This window comes from Penicillium cinerascens, assembly GCF_028974065.1.
Source record: "Penicillium cinerascens strain IBT 15544 chromosome Unknown contig_1_segment0_segment0, whole genome shotgun sequence".
NCBI classification, from domain to species: Eukaryota; Fungi; Ascomycota; class Eurotiomycetes; order Eurotiales; family Aspergillaceae; genus Penicillium; species Penicillium cinerascens.
This window is the reverse complement of record NW_026695287.1, coordinates 3,537,186-3,554,773: the sequence shown is the minus strand read 5'-3', so window position 1 is coordinate 3,554,773 and position 17,588 is coordinate 3,537,186. Positions and strand designations below refer to the sequence as shown.

At 53.0% G+C, this 17,588-nt stretch overlaps 8 protein-coding genes across 8 annotated transcripts; 4 read left to right on the top strand and 4 right to left on the bottom strand.

Annotated features, from left to right (window-relative positions):
* Positions 1-100: 100 nt before the first annotated feature.
* On the top strand, positions 101-2,509 carry N7498_002878 (uncharacterized protein; the record flags this gene model as incomplete). Its single annotated transcript, XM_058449940.1, has 2 exons — positions 101-201; positions 255-2,509. The coding sequence occupies exons 1-2, from the start codon at positions 189-191 to the stop codon at positions 2,507-2,509; spliced, it is 2,268 nt and encodes a 755-aa protein (XP_058312284.1). The 5' UTR covers positions 101-188.
* A 428-nt stretch (positions 2,510-2,937) lies between these two features.
* N7498_002877 (uncharacterized protein) lies at positions 2,938-5,244 on the bottom strand (the record flags this gene model as incomplete). Its single annotated transcript, XM_058449939.1, has 1 exon — positions 2,938-5,244. The coding sequence occupies one exon, from the start codon at positions 5,242-5,244 to the stop codon at positions 2,938-2,940; it is 2,307 nt and encodes a 768-aa protein (XP_058312283.1).
* Positions 5,245-5,896: 652 nt separating this feature from the next.
* Positions 5,897-6,888, bottom strand: N7498_002876 (aldo/keto reductase; the record flags this gene model as incomplete). The annotated part of the gene is made up of 3 exons (XM_058449938.1): positions 5,897-6,443; positions 6,498-6,775; positions 6,829-6,888. 3 exons carry the CDS (start codon positions 6,886-6,888, stop codon positions 5,897-5,899), a joined length of 885 nt encoding a protein of 294 aa, XP_058312282.1.
* Positions 6,889-7,248: 360 nt separating this feature from the next.
* Positions 7,249-9,374, top strand: N7498_002875 (uncharacterized protein; the record flags this gene model as incomplete). The annotated part of the gene is made up of 5 exons (XM_058449937.1): positions 7,249-7,604; positions 7,728-7,758; positions 7,817-7,967; positions 8,016-9,115; positions 9,174-9,374. 5 exons carry the CDS (start codon positions 7,249-7,251, stop codon positions 9,372-9,374), a joined length of 1,839 nt encoding a protein of 612 aa, XP_058312281.1.
* A 50-nt stretch (positions 9,375-9,424) lies between these two features.
* On the bottom strand, positions 9,425-10,995 carry N7498_002874 (uncharacterized protein). Its single transcript, XM_058449936.1, has 6 exons — positions 10,789-10,995; positions 10,537-10,556; positions 10,402-10,436; positions 10,319-10,347; positions 9,936-10,253; positions 9,425-9,877 (listed from the first exon to the last, which is right to left on the bottom strand). The coding sequence occupies exons 1-6, from the start codon at positions 10,820-10,822 to the stop codon at positions 9,768-9,770; spliced, it is 546 nt and encodes a 181-aa protein (XP_058312280.1). The 5' UTR covers positions 10,823-10,995; the 3' UTR covers positions 9,425-9,767.
* Positions 10,996-11,813: 818 nt separating this feature from the next.
* N7498_002873 (WD domain protein) lies at positions 11,814-13,545 on the bottom strand (the record flags this gene model as incomplete). Its single annotated transcript, XM_058449935.1, has 2 exons — positions 11,814-13,329; positions 13,382-13,545. 2 exons carry the CDS (start codon positions 13,543-13,545, stop codon positions 11,814-11,816), a joined length of 1,680 nt encoding a protein of 559 aa, XP_058312279.1.
* A 235-nt stretch (positions 13,546-13,780) lies between these two features.
* Positions 13,781-15,865, top strand: N7498_002872 (SAE2 C-terminal domain-containing protein; the record flags this gene model as incomplete). The annotated part of the gene is made up of 1 exon (XM_058449934.1): positions 13,781-15,865. The coding sequence occupies one exon, from the start codon at positions 13,781-13,783 to the stop codon at positions 15,863-15,865; it is 2,085 nt and encodes a 694-aa protein (XP_058312278.1).
* A 211-nt stretch (positions 15,866-16,076) lies between these two features.
* Positions 16,077-17,402, top strand: N7498_002871 (peroxisomal membrane protein PEX16; the record flags this gene model as incomplete). The annotated part of the gene is made up of 4 exons (XM_058449933.1): positions 16,077-16,227; positions 16,288-16,323; positions 16,384-17,224; positions 17,279-17,402. The coding sequence occupies 4 exons, from the start codon at positions 16,077-16,079 to the stop codon at positions 17,400-17,402; spliced, it is 1,152 nt and encodes a 383-aa protein (XP_058312277.1).
* Positions 17,403-17,588: the final 186 nt, after the last annotated feature.

Below are 17,588 nucleotides of genomic sequence, written 5' to 3'. Positions count from 1 at the left end.
CTTGCATCGCCTGAATGACCTTCTTGAAACTCGTCTTTCTCTCTCACGTTCTCCTGTCGGGATCATATTACCTCTTCCCCTTCCCCTCTCACCCCTTCTCCCTTAGCACAGTTGTATGCTGGCCCGTTTGCTATTACAGCGGGCAACTCTTCTACCTTTCAACCTGATCTCCACACCGATAGTGGGCCATGTTCTCGGAATGTATATTTCACGTCCTTATTTTGGTTCTATGCGGGGCTGACCATGACCCTTAGATGCCTCACGCTTTCTTGCTCAGTCACAGTCCCGAGTAGCCTCTCGCCCGGACGAGCTCCAGAGAACCGGCCGTGCTCATCCGAACCAACGCCAGGGCAGTACGAGGAACCCACCCTCCCGCTCTTCCCTGAGAACCGGCGATCCATATAGGCCCGGGACATCCCAGATTTCCAATTTCCCTTTTGCCTCGCGAACTTCAGCGCAACCGGCCCCTCTCTTCTATAGCGCCACTGATGAATTCCGGGAAGAAGACGACGAAACTGAGCGGGAACGCGAGATAGCCGATTTCTATGCACTACAACGATCAAGACGGCAGTTTGGTGACAGCAATCTTAAGGACTCCTCCGAACTTGAGGACTCCTCTGAACATTCGGCCAGTTTACATGAGGGAAATTCTTCTTACGATGATCGCCCCGGTAATGGAAAAGGGATCAAGAGCTCGTGGCGTGGTGAAAAGGGAGCACCTGCCCCCCATCACTCTCGAATCGAAACTGTGGCAGAAGAGATGGAGCAGGAGCCGGGATCTTTCACGGGCCCGGGAAGTAGCAGGACTCGAGGCAATCTGGTCGATATAGGACTCGAGGACTCCCTACGAGACAACGCTGGGGATGAGGAACGCACTCCGTCGGAAATTGTCGGTGATGACCCGCCTATTCAACGCTTCCGACAAAGACCTTCGACTCTAGAGGACTCTTGCGACTTCAACTCATTCAGCTCTCCTGCTGAGCAGACCAAACCGCTCACCTCCGAGTTGAATCGGCCGCCAAGTTCGGCAGGTTCCTTCCCCGCTTCTATTTCGCCGCTCGCTTCAGAAACCTCTGTACACGACATATTCTGGGGACAGTTGTTCCTCATCTCTCTCGCTGGGTTGTTTGCTACATCTTTCCTGGTCTGGTTGCATACATCTACGCCATCCGGTGACAAGTCTAAATGGGGTGACACAATCTACTTGACTGTCCACAGATCTTTCTTCCTTCTTGGGATATACACGCTTGTTTCTGTTCTCGTGTCTCTCCTTTGGCTCGCGTTGCTACGATCTTACGTGCGAATTTTAGTCTATATGATTATCGTCGCCGTTCCTACCATCCTATTTTCCTTCTCCCTGTACCCCTTCATCTCGAGCTTCAAGGGCGCATGGCATGGATCGAGCGTCCAGGACAAGGCGATGCGCTGGGGTTCTTTCATCCCATTGCTTCTGGCCGGCCTATGGACCTACAATGTCGTTCGAGGTCGTCGATCCATTGGGAAAGCGATTGGCATTCTCGAATTCTCATGTCGAATTTTGGCCGCGAATCCCGAATTGCTTGCCCTCGGACTGGGTGTTCTTGTCTGCGTGGTATCATGGACATGGATTTGGATGCTGATGTTCACCCGTGTGTTCCTGGGCGGGCACCTGGCTGGACCACGATCCTTTATCATTGATCTGAGCAGCTGGTGGCTGGGTGTCTATTTTGTCGTGTTTTATCTGTGGTCGATCGGCGTGATTTCCGGGGTTCAACGCGCCGTCACGGCCGCGACAGTGAGCCAATGGTACTTCCATCGCCTGGCGAGTCCGGCACCCGCATCACGGCAGATCGTTCAGGCTGCCATCGTGCATGCCACCACCACCCTGTTCGGGACGATCTGCCTTTCTCGCCTCCTCGGCTTGTTGATTCGGCTGCCTTTGATAGTACTCCCCACCCGTCTGTCCTCGTTGCTCAGCCTCTTTGCCTATTCTCTAATCCCCACTCCCATTGCCTACCTGACGAACCCTCTTTCCCTCACCTATGCAGCCATTCATTCCCAGCCACTGGCTGCATCGGCGCGGGGACTGAGCCAGATGACGGTTCTGGCTCCATCGGCAGCCTCGTCATCTTTGCATCCTCGAGCCTATTCCCGCTCTCCAGGAGCGTCTACGTCTCTTATTTCCTATCGTCTTTCGAAGTTGATTCTCCATGCTACACGCTTTATCATGTCTTTGGCTTTGGGCTTCGGTGGCTGGGTCACCACTGCTCGAAGCCTGACCACTGCCGCCACTGGCGGTACGATTCGCGGCAGCTTGTATGCCTATGTGGTTGGTCTGATAGCCGGAGCCATTGGATGGAGCATATTGGGTGCCATGGAAAGTGTTATCGCAGATATCGTGGATGCTTCTGTGATCTGCTGGGCAAGCGAAGTTGGCATTTACGGCCGGGAAGCCCGCTACTGTCGTGAGGCTGGCTGGCTCTTTGGTGACTCGAGCTCGGACTTCCGACCCGAGTATGGAGAAGTCTAGTCCCCTTGCTTTGCTCCTTGTTTCTTGAGCGACGCATTCCCCTTTCATTTTCTTTTGATGTTCATGATCTTTTCCTTCACTATTTAGTGTATATTTGAGCGGATATCACACGGCGATTGATCTTAGCGACACTGAGTTTACGGCGTTGAACAATGGCATTTCTCTTCATTCTTCATTTTAAAGTTTAAGGTCTACGGTCTAAGGCCTGCGGTCTACGGTCTACAGACGCGAAACGTAAAACAAGACAAGTAAATAAGTCATTTGTATTGACTGTGGTATATTCAAACATGGAATAGCTACACATCAGAAAGAGAAATCCAGGGCTCGTGGTATCATGGTAAGAAAGAAAGAAATCACTTCAAATGCAACGGAAAAAGAAGAACCCACCCCCACCAACTGGGACGCCGCGATGATTTCAAATGTCATCATTAAAGAGACAGGCGCCGCTTCCACGTCACATCTTGTTGCATGCACCACTCCTTGAGCAATGAATAACCGAAACGCACCACTTCGACGGGTGGGGTCGTGCCACCAAAGGGAAGAAAATAATCACCGGCGTAGTCCCCAGCTTTGAGTGCTATTTTGCCTCGTTCTGCATGATTGTGAGACCGATGAGACCAAGTGGCGGGAAATTCCTGATGAAGAACGTCTTCAGAGAGAACCCGTGTTCCCTCTAGCCATAGCTTCTGCGATTCTCGGTAGCACTCGAGAAGTCGAGTTCTCAGCTCGAGGAACTCCTTTCGGCTTTTCTTGTTCTCGTCCGATAAAACAGTATTGCCATCGCTGCCGGGAGTGGGCACCGGGGTGTGCTCGCCCGGTAATGGGCTAACTGCAAGACGTTCGAGATCTAGTGCGTGGATGGCATCGTAAGATACGGCACCCAAAAGAAGACAAAGACCGTGCAGGACGGGATATGAGTTGCTGTAATTCCGGACCACTCGCCAGTATGCCAGGATGGACACCCAAGCAGAAGAATCCCCGCCCTGCCGCACAAGAGCCTTGGATTGATCGTCGGCCACAAAGGCAAGGATGAAACACATGATGGCCTCGATTGCAGTCACCAAAGCCAGTTTCTCGTCTGTGGCCGAGGCTCCGGTCTTGGTTCTGGACCGTTCCGAGGCATGTTTCAATTCTCGACCGGTGTTGCTGAACTTCTGGAAGTCATCACGCCAGGCTCGACGCTCGTTATTACGAGGACGGCTTTCTGGCTGGGAAGGCGACTCTTTCGATCCCGGGTCAACCGAGTGACGTTTGTTCGACGGGTTCACGGGGGTCTTGCCGCCGATCTCACCAGTATCAACTCGGCGTGAAATGGAGGCCTTAGGGTCCTTAACCGGAGTTGAGGTAGTTGACTTGGGTCTGTCGCTCTTGGATGGGAAGGAATTGGAGGCTGGCGTAAGAGGCTGTTCGGCAGAACCTTTGCGTTCCTTGAGACTGCCACCTGTAGGACCCATCGATGCTTCTGGCTCGGGGTTCGTCTTTTGTTTTGGCCTATCAGATGCAACAGGGCCGCGAGATGAGCTGGCGTCTTTTCTCCTTTCAAGATGGGATGCGTCTTCATGGTCCGTATCCTGACCAAGCGGCGAATCGGACCGATATGCTTTCCTTTTACCGGAAAATTTGAGAAGGCCTTCGACTCGTCGGCGATTTGCCTTGCCATACCGCAGTTTGACGATGCAATGTTGCTTTGAGGAATGAGAGTCTTTCAATGAAGTTCCGGCGCGGTTGTTCTGGAAACTTGAGTTGCTGCCGCTGTTCGTGGAAATTGGGGTTCGAGAATGAGGTGCATCATCCCGCTTTCCTTTGGTTGCTGCAATGTCGCGTTTAGGCGAGTGCCGGGCTGGAGAACGTTCCTCGAATCTTGCCAGCTCCTTCTCGAGATCCGGCGGTAGTGTAGGGGAGAGCAACCGCGGCAATTTAGCTGCGGGGGGAGTCGAGGAGGGAGGAAGTTTCGTCGGAGGGAGAGTAGGTGACAAGAGTGCGGGCAGCCTTGGAGATTGTGACTTCTTCAAAGTAGCTTCCGTGCGAGTATCCTTCTCGGGGGATAGTCGCGGTTTCTTAGGAGAATGCATGTCGTAGCTCACGGCCGGCTCAGAGCCGAGGTAGTCTAGGTCAGACGTCGAGGGCCGTTTCTTAGGGCCCTTGGAAGGAGAAAGGCGTAAATGTGATATGGATGTCGGAGGCAGGTCGGTCTTATCGCTTTTCTTTGGGGAGTCGGGCTTGGGAGCAGGTTGGGTTACTTCGCGCTTGGAGTTTGAGCCGTCGCGCATTCGCTTATCGTGACCTGTGGAGGACGCGACCGGCGCGGCGGTCTTTTGGTGTTTGTAGTCCTTCAGACTGATCTTCTTCTTAGCTACCGTTTCTTTGGGGGTCTCTGTTGTGCTCGGGGCCGAAGACTGGTCAGCCATCATGCGCCCCGACTCGTCTGACCAATCTCCCACGGCTACAAGTAGCGAGTCTGTGTCGTGGTGTCTCAAAAATGTCATGTATTGAAGTTCTTGCTCCTCTGGGCTGAATGGACGGTCATGCCCTACTGCCCAATTGTTCGCGGCACGGGATCCCAGGCGGAAAGGCGCATTCGTAGGGAGGGTGAGGAGGTAAGGGTGAGGGGGAAGGACGTCGTCGGAGAGACGCTTCAATCGTTGGTCAAGAGCTTCGAGATCAGATGCAAAGGGCTGGTTCGCGAGTTGGGAGATAGTCGTGTCCGCAGAGGGGGGCTGATCGTTCACCGACATCGCAGTCCGCGGAGTTGAACGACTTGGTAAACCATCGATCGTACCGTGCGCGCACCGAGCAATAAATTCGCCGAGCTGGAGCGTGTCACCAAAGCTGTGGTCCCTGGTAGCATGCGCCTGGGGAGAATCGGGAGTCAAAACATCGAGGCGAGGGCGGAGAGATCTGCACCGGCCTCGAGGGGGCTCAGCGGAACATCGTATCGCGATCCCCGAGATAAGATTGGATTTGAGGTATAGGTGACGGAAGGAAAGAAGGTCAAGGGCCACACAGTGGTTCAGGACGAGGATGGTGAAAGATGAATGGACGAGATGGGGGATCCGGGGTTCTGTTTCGGGGGCGCCCGCCTCGCCGCTTTTGGCGTCGATCTACGTGGCTCTCTACTTCTACGTTCGTCGCTGGGGGATAAGGAAGCCGGCACGAGAGAATTGGACCTTGTGATTGCCAATAGGTAGTGACCTGCCCAGGCGGATACCTACTTGGGTACTTCGGTTGAATGAACCAGATACGGAGACGGATTCCCATGTTTATAAAATGACAGGTGCTATCGCGAGCTGCGAATCACTGCTTCATGCCTTCATACATGCGTCCAGCAGGAATCGCCTATTGTCCTGATCTGCCCGTATTCCTTCCTGCATTCATATGACAGTGACTTCAAATCCGGTCATCTGCGGCATACTTCTCCCGCCAGAATGCACGGTAATGCTTCTGCTGCCCGAGACGCGAGATGTCCTCGACCTCCCGAGGGGTCAATTGGAACGTCAACGCGCGCAGATAGCTGGCCAGGCGGGTTTCCTTGCCACTCGTCGTGATAGCCACGCATCCCCGATCGAGAGACCAGCGCAGCAGAATCTCCGATTCACTGACCGCGTACTTCTTAGCCAGATCCGACAACAGCTGATCTAACGGTCCACCACCCGCGCGAGTAATTGGTGCAAGACCGGCATAGCTGACCGTTTTGATCCCCTTACTCTCGTGGAATTCCACGAGATCCCCGTGTTGGAGGTACGGGTGGAACTCGATCTGGTTCACCGACGGCACGACCTTGGCGGTTCTGAGAAGGGTCTCCAGGTGGCTCTGCACAAAGTTGGACACGCCAATAGACCGAGCTTTTCCAGATGCTTTGACCTGCTCCATTGCAGCCCAGGCGGCTTGAAGCTCACTTTCCGTCTCGGCAAAGAAGGGGGCATGGATCAGGTACCTTTCGCCATCAGTACGGTGCATGAGCTTGCCAGAACGACCCGAGAGAACCTACAAGTCAACATAATCGAGCCCAAGCTTTTTCAGGCTGGCGTCAATGGCCGCAGGGATGTCGGCAATGCTGGTGTGAACTTTGGTGGTCACGAACAGCTCTTCACGAGGAAGGCTACTCTCCTTAATCGCGCAGCCCAATTCATCCTCGGTTCCATACACCTCTGCTCCGTCCAGATGGTGATAGCCCAACTTCACCGCGTTCTTCGCCGAATCGACCAACTCCCGGTTGATCCCGCTGTCCGAAGTCTTGTACCATGCAGTACCGGTGCCATACCCGAGCTATGTACCGTTGTAAGCTATGTTCTATGAATACCCCGAAAGTGGGTACTTACAACGGGAATGACGGAACCGTCATTGAGCTTGGTAGTCGGGATGGTGTGAGGGCTCGCCATTGTTGAGTGAAGCAGATACAGACAGGAAATGTCCGGATGTCCGGAATATTAATCCATTTTTAAGAACAAGTCATGGGCGGGGCAAAATGGCGCGGGTCGGTTCCGCCTGGGGGGCCCTGAATAATCATATCGATTTCGACGATACCGAAGCGTAGTCGCGGCAGGACTCGCCGCGATTAATAATGACATGATGTCATTGGTGCTGCAGGGTTCTTCTCCGCGTTTATCAAATTGAAAGAGACGCGTCAAAATCAAAGAGTAAAACCCTTCATGATCTCGGCTCGTGTGCTCCGCGCCTGTTCAGGACGTCGATTTATGTCCTCGCGAACTTTTCAACCGACTCGGAACCGTTTGGCTCAAATGGCCTCTCATCTTTCCCGCTCCACGGGTTCGTCCCTGACGGATTTGCCTAAATCGAATGTCTTTACGTCAAAGCTACCCCCGGACCCGGCTTTCGAGACACCCGAGGTTTCGCACAAAGCTCCTCGGGAAACCTTGGGGCCGCGCATGGTCAAGGGCGCTCTGTTTACCTATGTCCGCCCGGAACCAGTGGACAAGCCGGAGCTGCTTGGGGTGAGCCCCAGGGCGATGGAGGATTTGGGGTTGAAGCCTGGAGAGGAAGAAACACCGCAATTCAAGGCGCTGGTTGCCGGCAATCAAATCTGGTGGGATGAGGAAAAGGGGGGGCATTTACCCGTGGGCTCAGTGCTACGGCGGTACGTATCCCTATCGTGACTTGTGCTCATTCCTCGTACGGGAAGGCTGACTCGAATTTAACAGGATGGCAATTGTAAGTCAACTTGTAGGTTCGTTGCAATATCGGAACTAACAGACCGCAGTGGTTCGTGGGCCGGGCAACTTGGAGATGGAGTAAGTCGATGCACCCCGCTTGGCTCTATGAAAAAAACAATTGCTAATGGGTCAAAAGCGTGCAATCAGTCTGTTTGAATGCACCAATCCTCAAACAAGTACTCGGTATGAGCTTCAGCTGAAAGGTGCGGGCAAGACACCGTATTCGCGTTTTGCAGATGGCAAAGCTGTCCTTCGATCCAGTATTCGCGAGTATATTGTTTCCGAAGGTAGTTCCCCCGAACCTTTGATAAGAGCCAGTCACTGAACATGTACAGCTCTTAATGCCCTGGGTGTACCGACGACTCGTGCACTATCCCTGACGCTATTGCCTGACGCAAAGGTGTTGCGAGAGCGCATCGAACCGGGTGCGATCGTGGCCCGATTTGCCGAGTCCTGGCTGCGAATTGGAACCTTTGATCTTCCTAGGGTCCGAGGTGATCGTCAACTCATCCGAAAGCTCGCTACATACGTCGCGGAGGACGTCTTTGGTGGATGGGAAAACCTCCCCGCCGCGGTTTCCGTGGGTGAACAACAGTCGAATGTCGATAACCCCCAGAGAAACGTACCCCGGGACGAACTGCAAGGACCCCAAGAGACCGAAGAAAACCGATTCGCAAGGCTCTATCGCGAGATTGCCCGACGCAACGCAAAGACGGTTGCGGCATGGCAGGCCTATGGGTTTATGAACGGTGTGCTGAACACAGATAACACGTCGCTCTATGGCCTGTCGCTTGACTATGGACCCTTTGCTTTCATGGATAACTTTGACCCGTCGTACACTCCTAACCACGATGATCATATGCTACGGTATTCTTACAAGAATCAACCCAGTATTATCTGGTGGAACCTGGTCCGCCTCGGTGAATCCCTTGGCGAGTTAATTGGTGCTGGGAGCCGAGTGGACGAGGAGGCTTTCATCAAGGACGGCGTCACCGAGGAGATGGAGGCGGAGGTCATTAAGCGTGCGGAATCCGTCATCGAAAGAACCGGCGAGGAGTTCAGAGCGGTTTTCCTAAATGAATACAAGAGATTGATGTCTCAGAGACTGGGACTTAAAACACAGAAAGAGTCGGATTTCCAGGATCTGTTTTCGGAGATGCTGGATACTCTGGAGGCACTGGAGCTGGATTTCAACCACTTCTTCCGACGCTTGTCGGGGCTGTCTCTATCCGAGCTGCACTCCGATGAGAAGCGGAAAGAAGTAGCGTCGATCTTCTTCCACGCCGAGGGCTTTGGTGGTATTGGCTACACTGATGCCTCCGCCCGGGAACGGATTGCCAAGTGGCTTGATAGCTGGCAAGCCCGGGTGCTGGAAGATTGGGGAGCCGGCAACGACGAGGAAAGACGGAAAGCCATGAAGGCTGTCAACCCGAACGTGAGATTACAACCCTACCTTTTCGGTTTCTATGGACCTGACCAGCTGATCAATACAGTTTGTGCCCCGAGGATGGATTCTCGACGAGATTATTGAGCGGGTGGAGCGTAAAGGGGACCGGGAGATTCTGGACCGGGTGATGCAGATGAGTCTAAACCCGTTCAACGACGAATGGGGTCTTCACAAACAGGAAGAGGAGCGGTTCTGCGGTGATGTCCCTAAGTACAAGCGAGCGATGATGTGCAGCTGTAGCTCCTAAAGGGCCCTAGGGATAACAACTACATGAGAAAGAGGCTGTTTGTTTTTGGAGATTAAATATGCATTTCCCCATGCAACTAAGTATCTCCCGTAACGCGCCGTAAAAAGAATCCCATGTATAACCCATTTTATTTGCAAGCCAGACCGCCCTTTGCACTTCGCTTTCCACACGAGAAAGCCCGGTAGACACGGAAAGGAAGATCAACGCGGGAAGACATGAAACAACATGCAAAGAAAAAGACCATGGTCGTGATTCAAGCCGTGAGTGATAATACAAAAAAGAACCCAGGGGAAATAGACATCTCAGATCGTGGCGCATGCAAATAGAAAATTTTTTGTTCCGAAATTACCCAGGGGTGGAAAGGACGAAAGAAAAGACATTGCAAGATCCATTTTAGTTGGGGCACGCGGCCTGGACGTGGCCGGGCTGCTTGCACTTGTAGCAGACACGCTCACCGCGGGCCTCGGTGGTGCAGTCACGGGAAACGTGGCCAACCTCGCCGCCTGCTCATACGTTAATCTCAAGCCCGGAATAAGGAATTTGGAATGGGTAAAAACTGACAGTTGTAGCACTTCTGTCCCTGAGTGCAGTCACGAGCCATGTGGCCGAAGCCACCGCAGGAGTAGCAGGTCTGGGGGCGACCGCCAAAGCCGCCGCCGCCGTAACCGCCGCTACCACCGTAGTTACCACCCTGGGGGCAGCTGCGAGCAATGTGGCCAACCTGGCCGCACTTGTAGCACTCTTGGCCACCGGAGGCACCGCCGTAGCCGCCGCCGCCGCCGCCGGGAGCACCACCCTGAGGGCACTCACGGGACAGGTGGCCGGTCAGACCGCAACGGTAGCAGGTACGCTCCTTGGGAGGGTTGGGGCACTCGCGGTCTAAGATAGGACGGTTAATTTGATCCCGATATCACTCACGGTCGTAAGAATTGACAGTAACTTACTGACATGGCCCTCACCACCGCAGTTGTAGCTATCCAAGACATATCAGCCAAAAGCTCCACCGGCTGATGAGAACGGCGCTTACCAGGTGGGAGTACCCTTCTTGGGGCAGTCCTTCGCCTAAAAAAAACATGTGAGCATTCAGTCGATCGTGCGAAACCCAGCAATCAGAAAGGCATCGTTAATGCGCAAAACGTCGCGAGGAAAGCCATGGTCTTACCTGGTGGGAGGCGTCACCGCCTACGGAGAAAAAATGTCAGTCAAAAAACCCCAACTAAAAGCGATCGCAACGTGCCCGGAGGCTCGCGGGGAAGGTAAGAACAATGGACTAAAATGGGATATTGGAAGGGAGACATCAGAGCTAGCTTTCAGCTGCTCAAGAGATGCCATACTGGCCTATCTCCGGAGCAGTGAGCTGGCACTGTGCGGTGGGATAGGCGAGCGGGGTGGGAGGATAAGAGCAATAACGCACAGTTGTAGCAGGAGCGGTTGGAGCGAGGATCCATCTTGAGCGATTAGAAGGAGTTGACGGAACTGGAAATAGTTTGTGGGTAAGGAAAACGGAGGGGGATGCGATGAAGAGGAATCGTTGAGGGAAGCGGGTGAGGGAGGAATTTTGTAGTGCGGGGAGGGGAGAAAACTTCCCGCGCGACTCAGTAAACGATTTGAAACCTCGGGGCTCTTCCCACTAAACATAATAAAATGTCCACGCTTGAGCATTCACGAGATATGAATCTGACTTTGCATGTGCATTATGCTAGGTCGCATTCATATTTCCATTGACCAAGTTCTGTGGTTGAGCAAATCCTGCACCCTGTAGAGGCATCAATTGCCCTCCAGAGTACCTTGCTAATGCACAATCTCATAGTGAAAGACCCAGATTGCTCTGCCAAAGCCCCGATTTTTGCTGAGAGTCAGTTCCAATATCTTTTTGAACTTAGGCGTAGCTGAGTTCTGGCAACTAAATGACAATGCTTAGGAAGGCATCGGTTTGGCTCGTTGCAACCTTAGCAAGTCTCTGCGCAAAAGGTCCAGGTGTCCGCTGTAGTCACTTATTGAGGAATCGTCATATGAAAGATGACACAGAGTTCCTTATGGCCTTCAGACTATACTGGGCAGGAACGCCAGCACATGAGCAGAACCTGGCCAATTTGCGACTGAGCACAGATAACAAGAGTACTTCAAGGATGACCAGAGATGGGAATCGCATTCAGCGACGAGAAAACTGGGAACTGCATGACATTTATATCCTGGGGCGGCACGAGATCCGCCAGGGTCCCCAGCTCGAGGGGCTCGCACCCTGAGCACGTTGAGGACCTTGAGTACCTTGTGCTACGGGGACTCGCGCGACCGGGTCCCTGGACCTGCGTTAGCGCGCCTGTCAAGCCACGCCCACACTCCCACCGGGATGGATTTGAGACTTGGCCTCAGAGACATTCCAAGTGATCAGAATCGAACGTATCCTGTTGACCATGCCTTTCTACACCAACGGCGCAGCTATGTGAAATCATAACATTCCAGAAGCTGGGTGCCAACTTGCTTCTCTCGGAGGAGGAGAACTCGCTCTTCATCAAACCCAACGCATTCATGCATTCGCGATATCTCCTGCGGGGCACTGGGAACTGTCCCAAGTCCGCCCGCATCCTGTTGGATGCTTTTGGGCACGCGGCCCGACCCCGATTCCATCCGTCGTTTGTTCTCAGGGCTGACTTGAATGCTGTTCTCGGCTTTCAAGGGCCTCCGGCTGCCCAGCGAAGGGACCGCTGCCTCAAGTTCCCATATGCGGATTTCATCTCCACGAGTGCTCACTGACACCGCTTTGCCGCGATTTGTGACTTGTACGGTAGACACGGAGGATGTGTGGCCCCAAAGACGCTGCCCTCCGCGAACAAACAGAGAGCTCAAATCGGAGACCACAATATACATGGTCAGAGTATTATCCGCATGCGAGGTCAGCAGATACGGATGAGAATATGACATCGAAGTTGGCTGCTGTTGGTGCAAGATGGAGGGGACGGCGGGGGTCGAACCTTCAATGTCGGTGGGCTCGAAAGAGGCAGAATGCCGTCGTTTCAATGATGGCGATAGACCTTGCAGCGGTCTCATTCCGTATTGTGAATCAACCGTACTCGCAATACGACAGTCGAGTTGTTGACCGTCTCTATCAAACCGTAGTTCTTGCATCCCCTGTGACCACCCACAGCCAATATGAAAGAAGCTGTACACAATGGTGGCCACGATCTCCAAAGCTGAAACCCGGAGAGACAGCGTCATTGGCGCGATCATGTTTTCCGCTTTGAGTGATACAAGTTCACGCGGCTGGGTGATATCGTTGGCTGCCTCAGGCCGGTGAGACTGACCTCTGAGATTGTATAACGACAAAGTCTTGTGCTGGGAGACGATCAGGAGGTATGGCGACGAAAGAGCCATAGCGGTAATGGCCCCATCACTGAGTCCGACATGTGACGAGTGTAAGATCAAGCGGGAGGTCTGGACGTCAAAAACGTAGCGATTGAAACGGCCATTCTCAAAACCCACCACAATCTCTTGTTGATCCTGCTGTTGATTCACCGCTAGTGCTGTTGGAAGCACGGTGGAGTCCTCTCTTTCGTCTGAAAAGGGGATATTTGCTAGACAGCTCGCTGGGTCTCTTGCGGCCCACGCTCTAAGTCCATGGGGAGCATCCGCCGTGAAGACATTACCAGCACAAAGCTTGACCAATGAAGGAGGAGATGTCGGTTGAGGAAACTCGACTTCAGTGACCCGACATAGTCCGCGCGACCAATTGTGCCGCAATCGATACTGTCTTTTCCAATTCGTCACTTTTCCTTCCTCGGCTAAATGGCTGTGATCAAGCCATGTTGAGACCTTTGGCGAATACTCTGTTTTGGCCGGCAATGTTGAACGCCTTACATTGGCCAGTCGACGGGCACGAGGGCGTACCCATTGCGAGTAATACTGTCGTTTCCACAACTCCGAGTCCCCACTAAGAGTGTGGAATCGATGAGACAACCTGATGACAAAAGTTAAAACCGGCTGCAGAGCATGATGATGGGGTCACTTACGTCTGGCACACATTCAGAGACGATACTGGAAGAAATGACAGAATATTGAGCAGAAGTTCGTCACTCAAAGAAGATAGCCGATCGACAGGGCCAGTCACAAGGTCCCGATTTCGCTTTGCAGAAGGCAGATCAAACGTATCATCTTCCCGAAGGCGTTTGGACATCCTGGTAGATCATCCAAACACATGATATCCTTCCGGCGGTTCGATGGTGAATGGAGAATACAAAAGCGAGGCTTGCGTGCTACGTCAAGCGCCCCTTATCGGTCGCCGATAAGGAATCGGGGAAAGCGGTCGGGCATTATATTACGTGAGGCTAGAGCGGTGAGCTTATTGCCGCTAAGACGCGCCTTATCACCGCGTTTCTCTCGTGGTAAGCTTCCACACCACGAACCTCCCGATGGAGATTCTTAAGGAACTCCATGCTTCAATTTCGGAAGCATGCGATGCCTCGTTTGACAATGCCTACGCGAAGCTGGAGTCTCAACTTGCCATCCGTGAAGCAAACCTGAGAAAAGCCGAAGAGGACGGATCAGCTGCCCGCGAGGCCCGCGAGACGGCAGAGCACAGAATTCAAGAGTTGCAGAACCAAATATCCGTGCTCCAGGAGGAGATCAAGCGCTATGAAGTCGACCCGAAGGACCTTGAATTTCCAGTCGCCTTTGCCAATCTGCAGGATGAATTTGCACCCGAAAACCTCTGGAACAATCATCACAACAAGAAGGATCAGCTGCAAGAAATCCTCGATCATAAATACACAACGCTCTATACCAGCTTACAGACGTTTTCCAAAAGCTGGACCAGTCTTAAAGCAAAAGTACTGCAACACAAGAAGAAATTACGATGTTGGGAAAGGCTGCTAGAGCGGGATGAGTTTACATGTTTTCTTCCCAATGGCGAATCGGTAACTTTTCGAAAGGTGCCAAATGTGGGATTCAGTGACACTGCAAAGTCGACAGCCCCAATTTCAGAAGCGGCACCGCCCTCGGAACGTGAAGCGACGCAGGACTCTGTTGCTGGTACATCATTCACTGAACCGGTCCAGAATGAAGACTGCCCAACAAACGTGAAACCTATGGTTAAGATCGAGGAAGGCAGTCAATCAGTGAATCGCCCAAACCCACCAGAGCCCGGTCGTGCTACGCGGAATCCGCCATCTTCAGAGTCGTCTTCGGATATAATTCCCCCCTTACCACATTTGCAAAGTCGGAAGAGAAAGCGGGTTGTTGCTGCTTCTCATGACCATCTGATGGAGACTGCTCCTAAACGACCAGTACTTGTTAAGAATGAACCGGCGTCATCAAGTCCATTGCATCACTCTGCGTTCTCCCTCGGCCAGCATTTGCCTAGCACTCAAGATCTGGATGAAATTGGTGATACTGTGCAGACGCCTACAAAACGGAATGCCCACCGAGAAGTGCACTGGGAAGACTCGGGTATGGAAAACGAGCCAAGTGGCACCGGTACCCAGCAGACCCAGTCAGATCGACCATTTCAACAATCATCTATACTACGCTCGGTCGATGGGAACGCCCGAACAGACAAGTTTTATAGACAAGAGCTTGGGATGAAAAAGCAGAAATTGACAAACCACCGTGCGGTATTTTCAATGGCAGAAGACTGCGATGCCGAAGAAGATGGTAGTTATTCCAAACGGCATCTCCCGAAAAGCACACCAGCAACACCTCACACGAGGCCACCGCAATCCAAGGGTGACGGAAAAACCACACAGAGCCGGCTCCAGGGCCTTTTGGAGGGATCATTGCCTTCCAAATCACCACTCGAGTCTGCCAAAAATCTTCATGGACCGGGCAATTCCCAGGATTCAATCAGGAATGCCGCTGCACGAAGACATCGTCTTGCTACCGAGTCCCTTTCATCTCGAAACCAATCCGGTGACTCCGCGACCGAAACTGATTCCCAGAATTTCCCGGAGGTGCGCCCAGAAGACGAGCCCTACAGATCGCTCCCTCTAAGTCGTTTAACCCTTGAACATTTCAAGATCAATCCAACCCGAAACCAGGGGCTTGACTACGCATATGACTCGGTTGTTCGCAAGAAAGATGATCGCAAGTGCATCTCCGGATGCACGCGTCCCGGGTGCTGTGGAGATCGCTTTCGTGCTATGGCACGCCTTGGAGGCCTCCCAGCCAATAATTCCACAGAGCAAACGGAAGAAGACCAACGGGCCCTGGAAGAGTATGTAGGCGAGGATCAGCACCTACTGGATGGCCTAAGTGGCCAGGATCGTGACAATCTTCTTGTGGAAGCCAGAGCCAGAACTCTTGCTAATCAATATGGCCGACACCGACACACTCATCAGCGCGCTCAATCTCCGCCTGGTTTTTGGAGAACAGACATGCCAGACACACAGGAAATGAAATCAGACCGGGAAGCAGCACAAAGGCTGGAGCGGGGAAAGGTGGAGGAGCGGTACCGAGAGGCCATGCGACCTGGAGGACTTTGGACCTGGGCAGATGAATGAAATTAACATACCCATGATACCCGAATATAAACACAATTGAATAGCTCCCATGTCATGCAGAATGACGTTACGAGTACTGTAGAAGGCAGGGAACGTCTCCACCGAAAACATCGACCTCGGCTTTTCCGTCTTGGCGCGCCCCGTGACCTCCTCCTCCTTCCCCGGCCTCCCGCCTTCTCTCCCCCGTCTTTCATGGCTATCGGGTTAAACCATGGAGACCGCTCGCAATAACGCTCCCATACCTAGAGTGATGCTAAGCCCTTCGAAATGGCTATCACTCTATGAAGACTTTGTCACCAAGAATGCCAGCTCGGTTGGACAGGTCGAGTCCGCTTTGAGGTCGCTGACCTACATCATTCCAGGTACGACAGAACGCGTTTCATTTCCTGGAAGCGATCACTAACAACTCTCTCATTCACCAGGCCGCTATCGTGAATCAGAAATAGCATCCGAATGCGGTTAGTTCCAAGTCCCCACGCTCGAGGAGGGAGAATCGCGTATCTAACATGACAATGCAGTGCACTCGGGAGTACAGCTCTTATCGCTTTACCATGACTCGTTGGTAGCGCGAGTAATCTCCCGACTACCGTCTACGGTGCCTCGACCGCCGCCCACCCCTCATGCGCGATATACCAAGTACTGGAGCACCCGCTCCTCATTGTACCGGAAGGTCGCCGTCGCGCTTCAAATGCTTCAGTACACAGAGCTCCTGTGGGAAATGGCAGCAAGGCGACGTGGCCAGAAGACTCGTTGGCGCGTCGTCGTATTCCTTGAATTCGCCAAGGCTGTCTGCCGCCTGCTTCTTCTTCGGCTGACCAACTCCAGGCCGCTGGTCAGCCCGCCACTCCCGGAGAGGGAGGTGGACCCCAGATCGACTGAAGAAGAGGAGGACCAGAGCGATTGGAATGGCATGCAGACACCTGTTAGCGAACGTTCCTCGGATCTCAGCTGGACCATGCCTCGTACGGGATTGTCTCTCCCATCTCTCCCAGACGTGAACGACGTGTCGAATTATCTCATCTCCAAAGTCCTCACTGCTGATGACATCAAACCTCCCAAAACTCTGCTACACCGTGTGACAGGACAGGGACAATTGGCGGAGGTTCTGTACATCCTGCGACCTGTGGTATATGCTTTGGCGATGCAGCGATGGAGTGGAGATAAGCGAAGCTGGCGGCCATGGCTGATTGGATTCGGAATGGAGTATGGCTGTCGGCAACTTGCCAAGCGGGACTTCCGTGAACGAGTCGCGGGCGGTCTGCGCGGACTCACGGGTCTAGAGCGAGAGGAGCTCAAAAAGCGTGGATGGTCCATGGGCTGGTGGATGATGCGAGGCGCGTTCTATGAGAACATCACCAAGTACGCTATGATTCACCCCTTGAAATATTGACCAGAAGGCTGACAACGAAACAGGTCGTGGATCCAGAGTGTAACCGGCAAGATGAAAGGGAAGCCGCTCCTGGACCTCGTGGGAAGCGTGGTGGAGGACTACGGATATCTGTGGGACAATTACTATTTCTCGACCTCCACGTTGTGATTGCTCTACTTGCACTACCTTCTCCCGTGATACCCAGTTTTTTTTCCTTTTATTTTGGCATCTTTTTGACGACACTCGTGATTGGAACGTTTTCTTTTGTTTGTAGCTCTTTGAACAGGCCTCTCATAGGGTATCGTCAATGTTACATTAGGTTCGTTATGTCTAGTTTCCATGTTGATGGACGAA

What these genes read in the sequence shown, in the direction of transcription:
- N7498_002874 (XM_058449936.1), bottom strand. Translation starts at nt 10,822, where the DNA reads ATGGATCCTCGCTCCAACCGCTCCTGCTACAACT. An exon ending in GCGGTGACGCCTCCCACCAG is followed by an intron (nt 10,437 to 10,536) that starts GTAAGACCATGG and finishes TGTTTTTTTTAG; the next exon opens with GCGAAGGACTGCCCCAAGAA. An exon ending in AAGAAGGGTACTCCCACCTG is followed by an intron (nt 10,348 to 10,401) that starts GTAAGCGCCGTT and finishes TGTCTTGGATAG; the next exon opens with CTACAACTGCGGTGGTGAGG.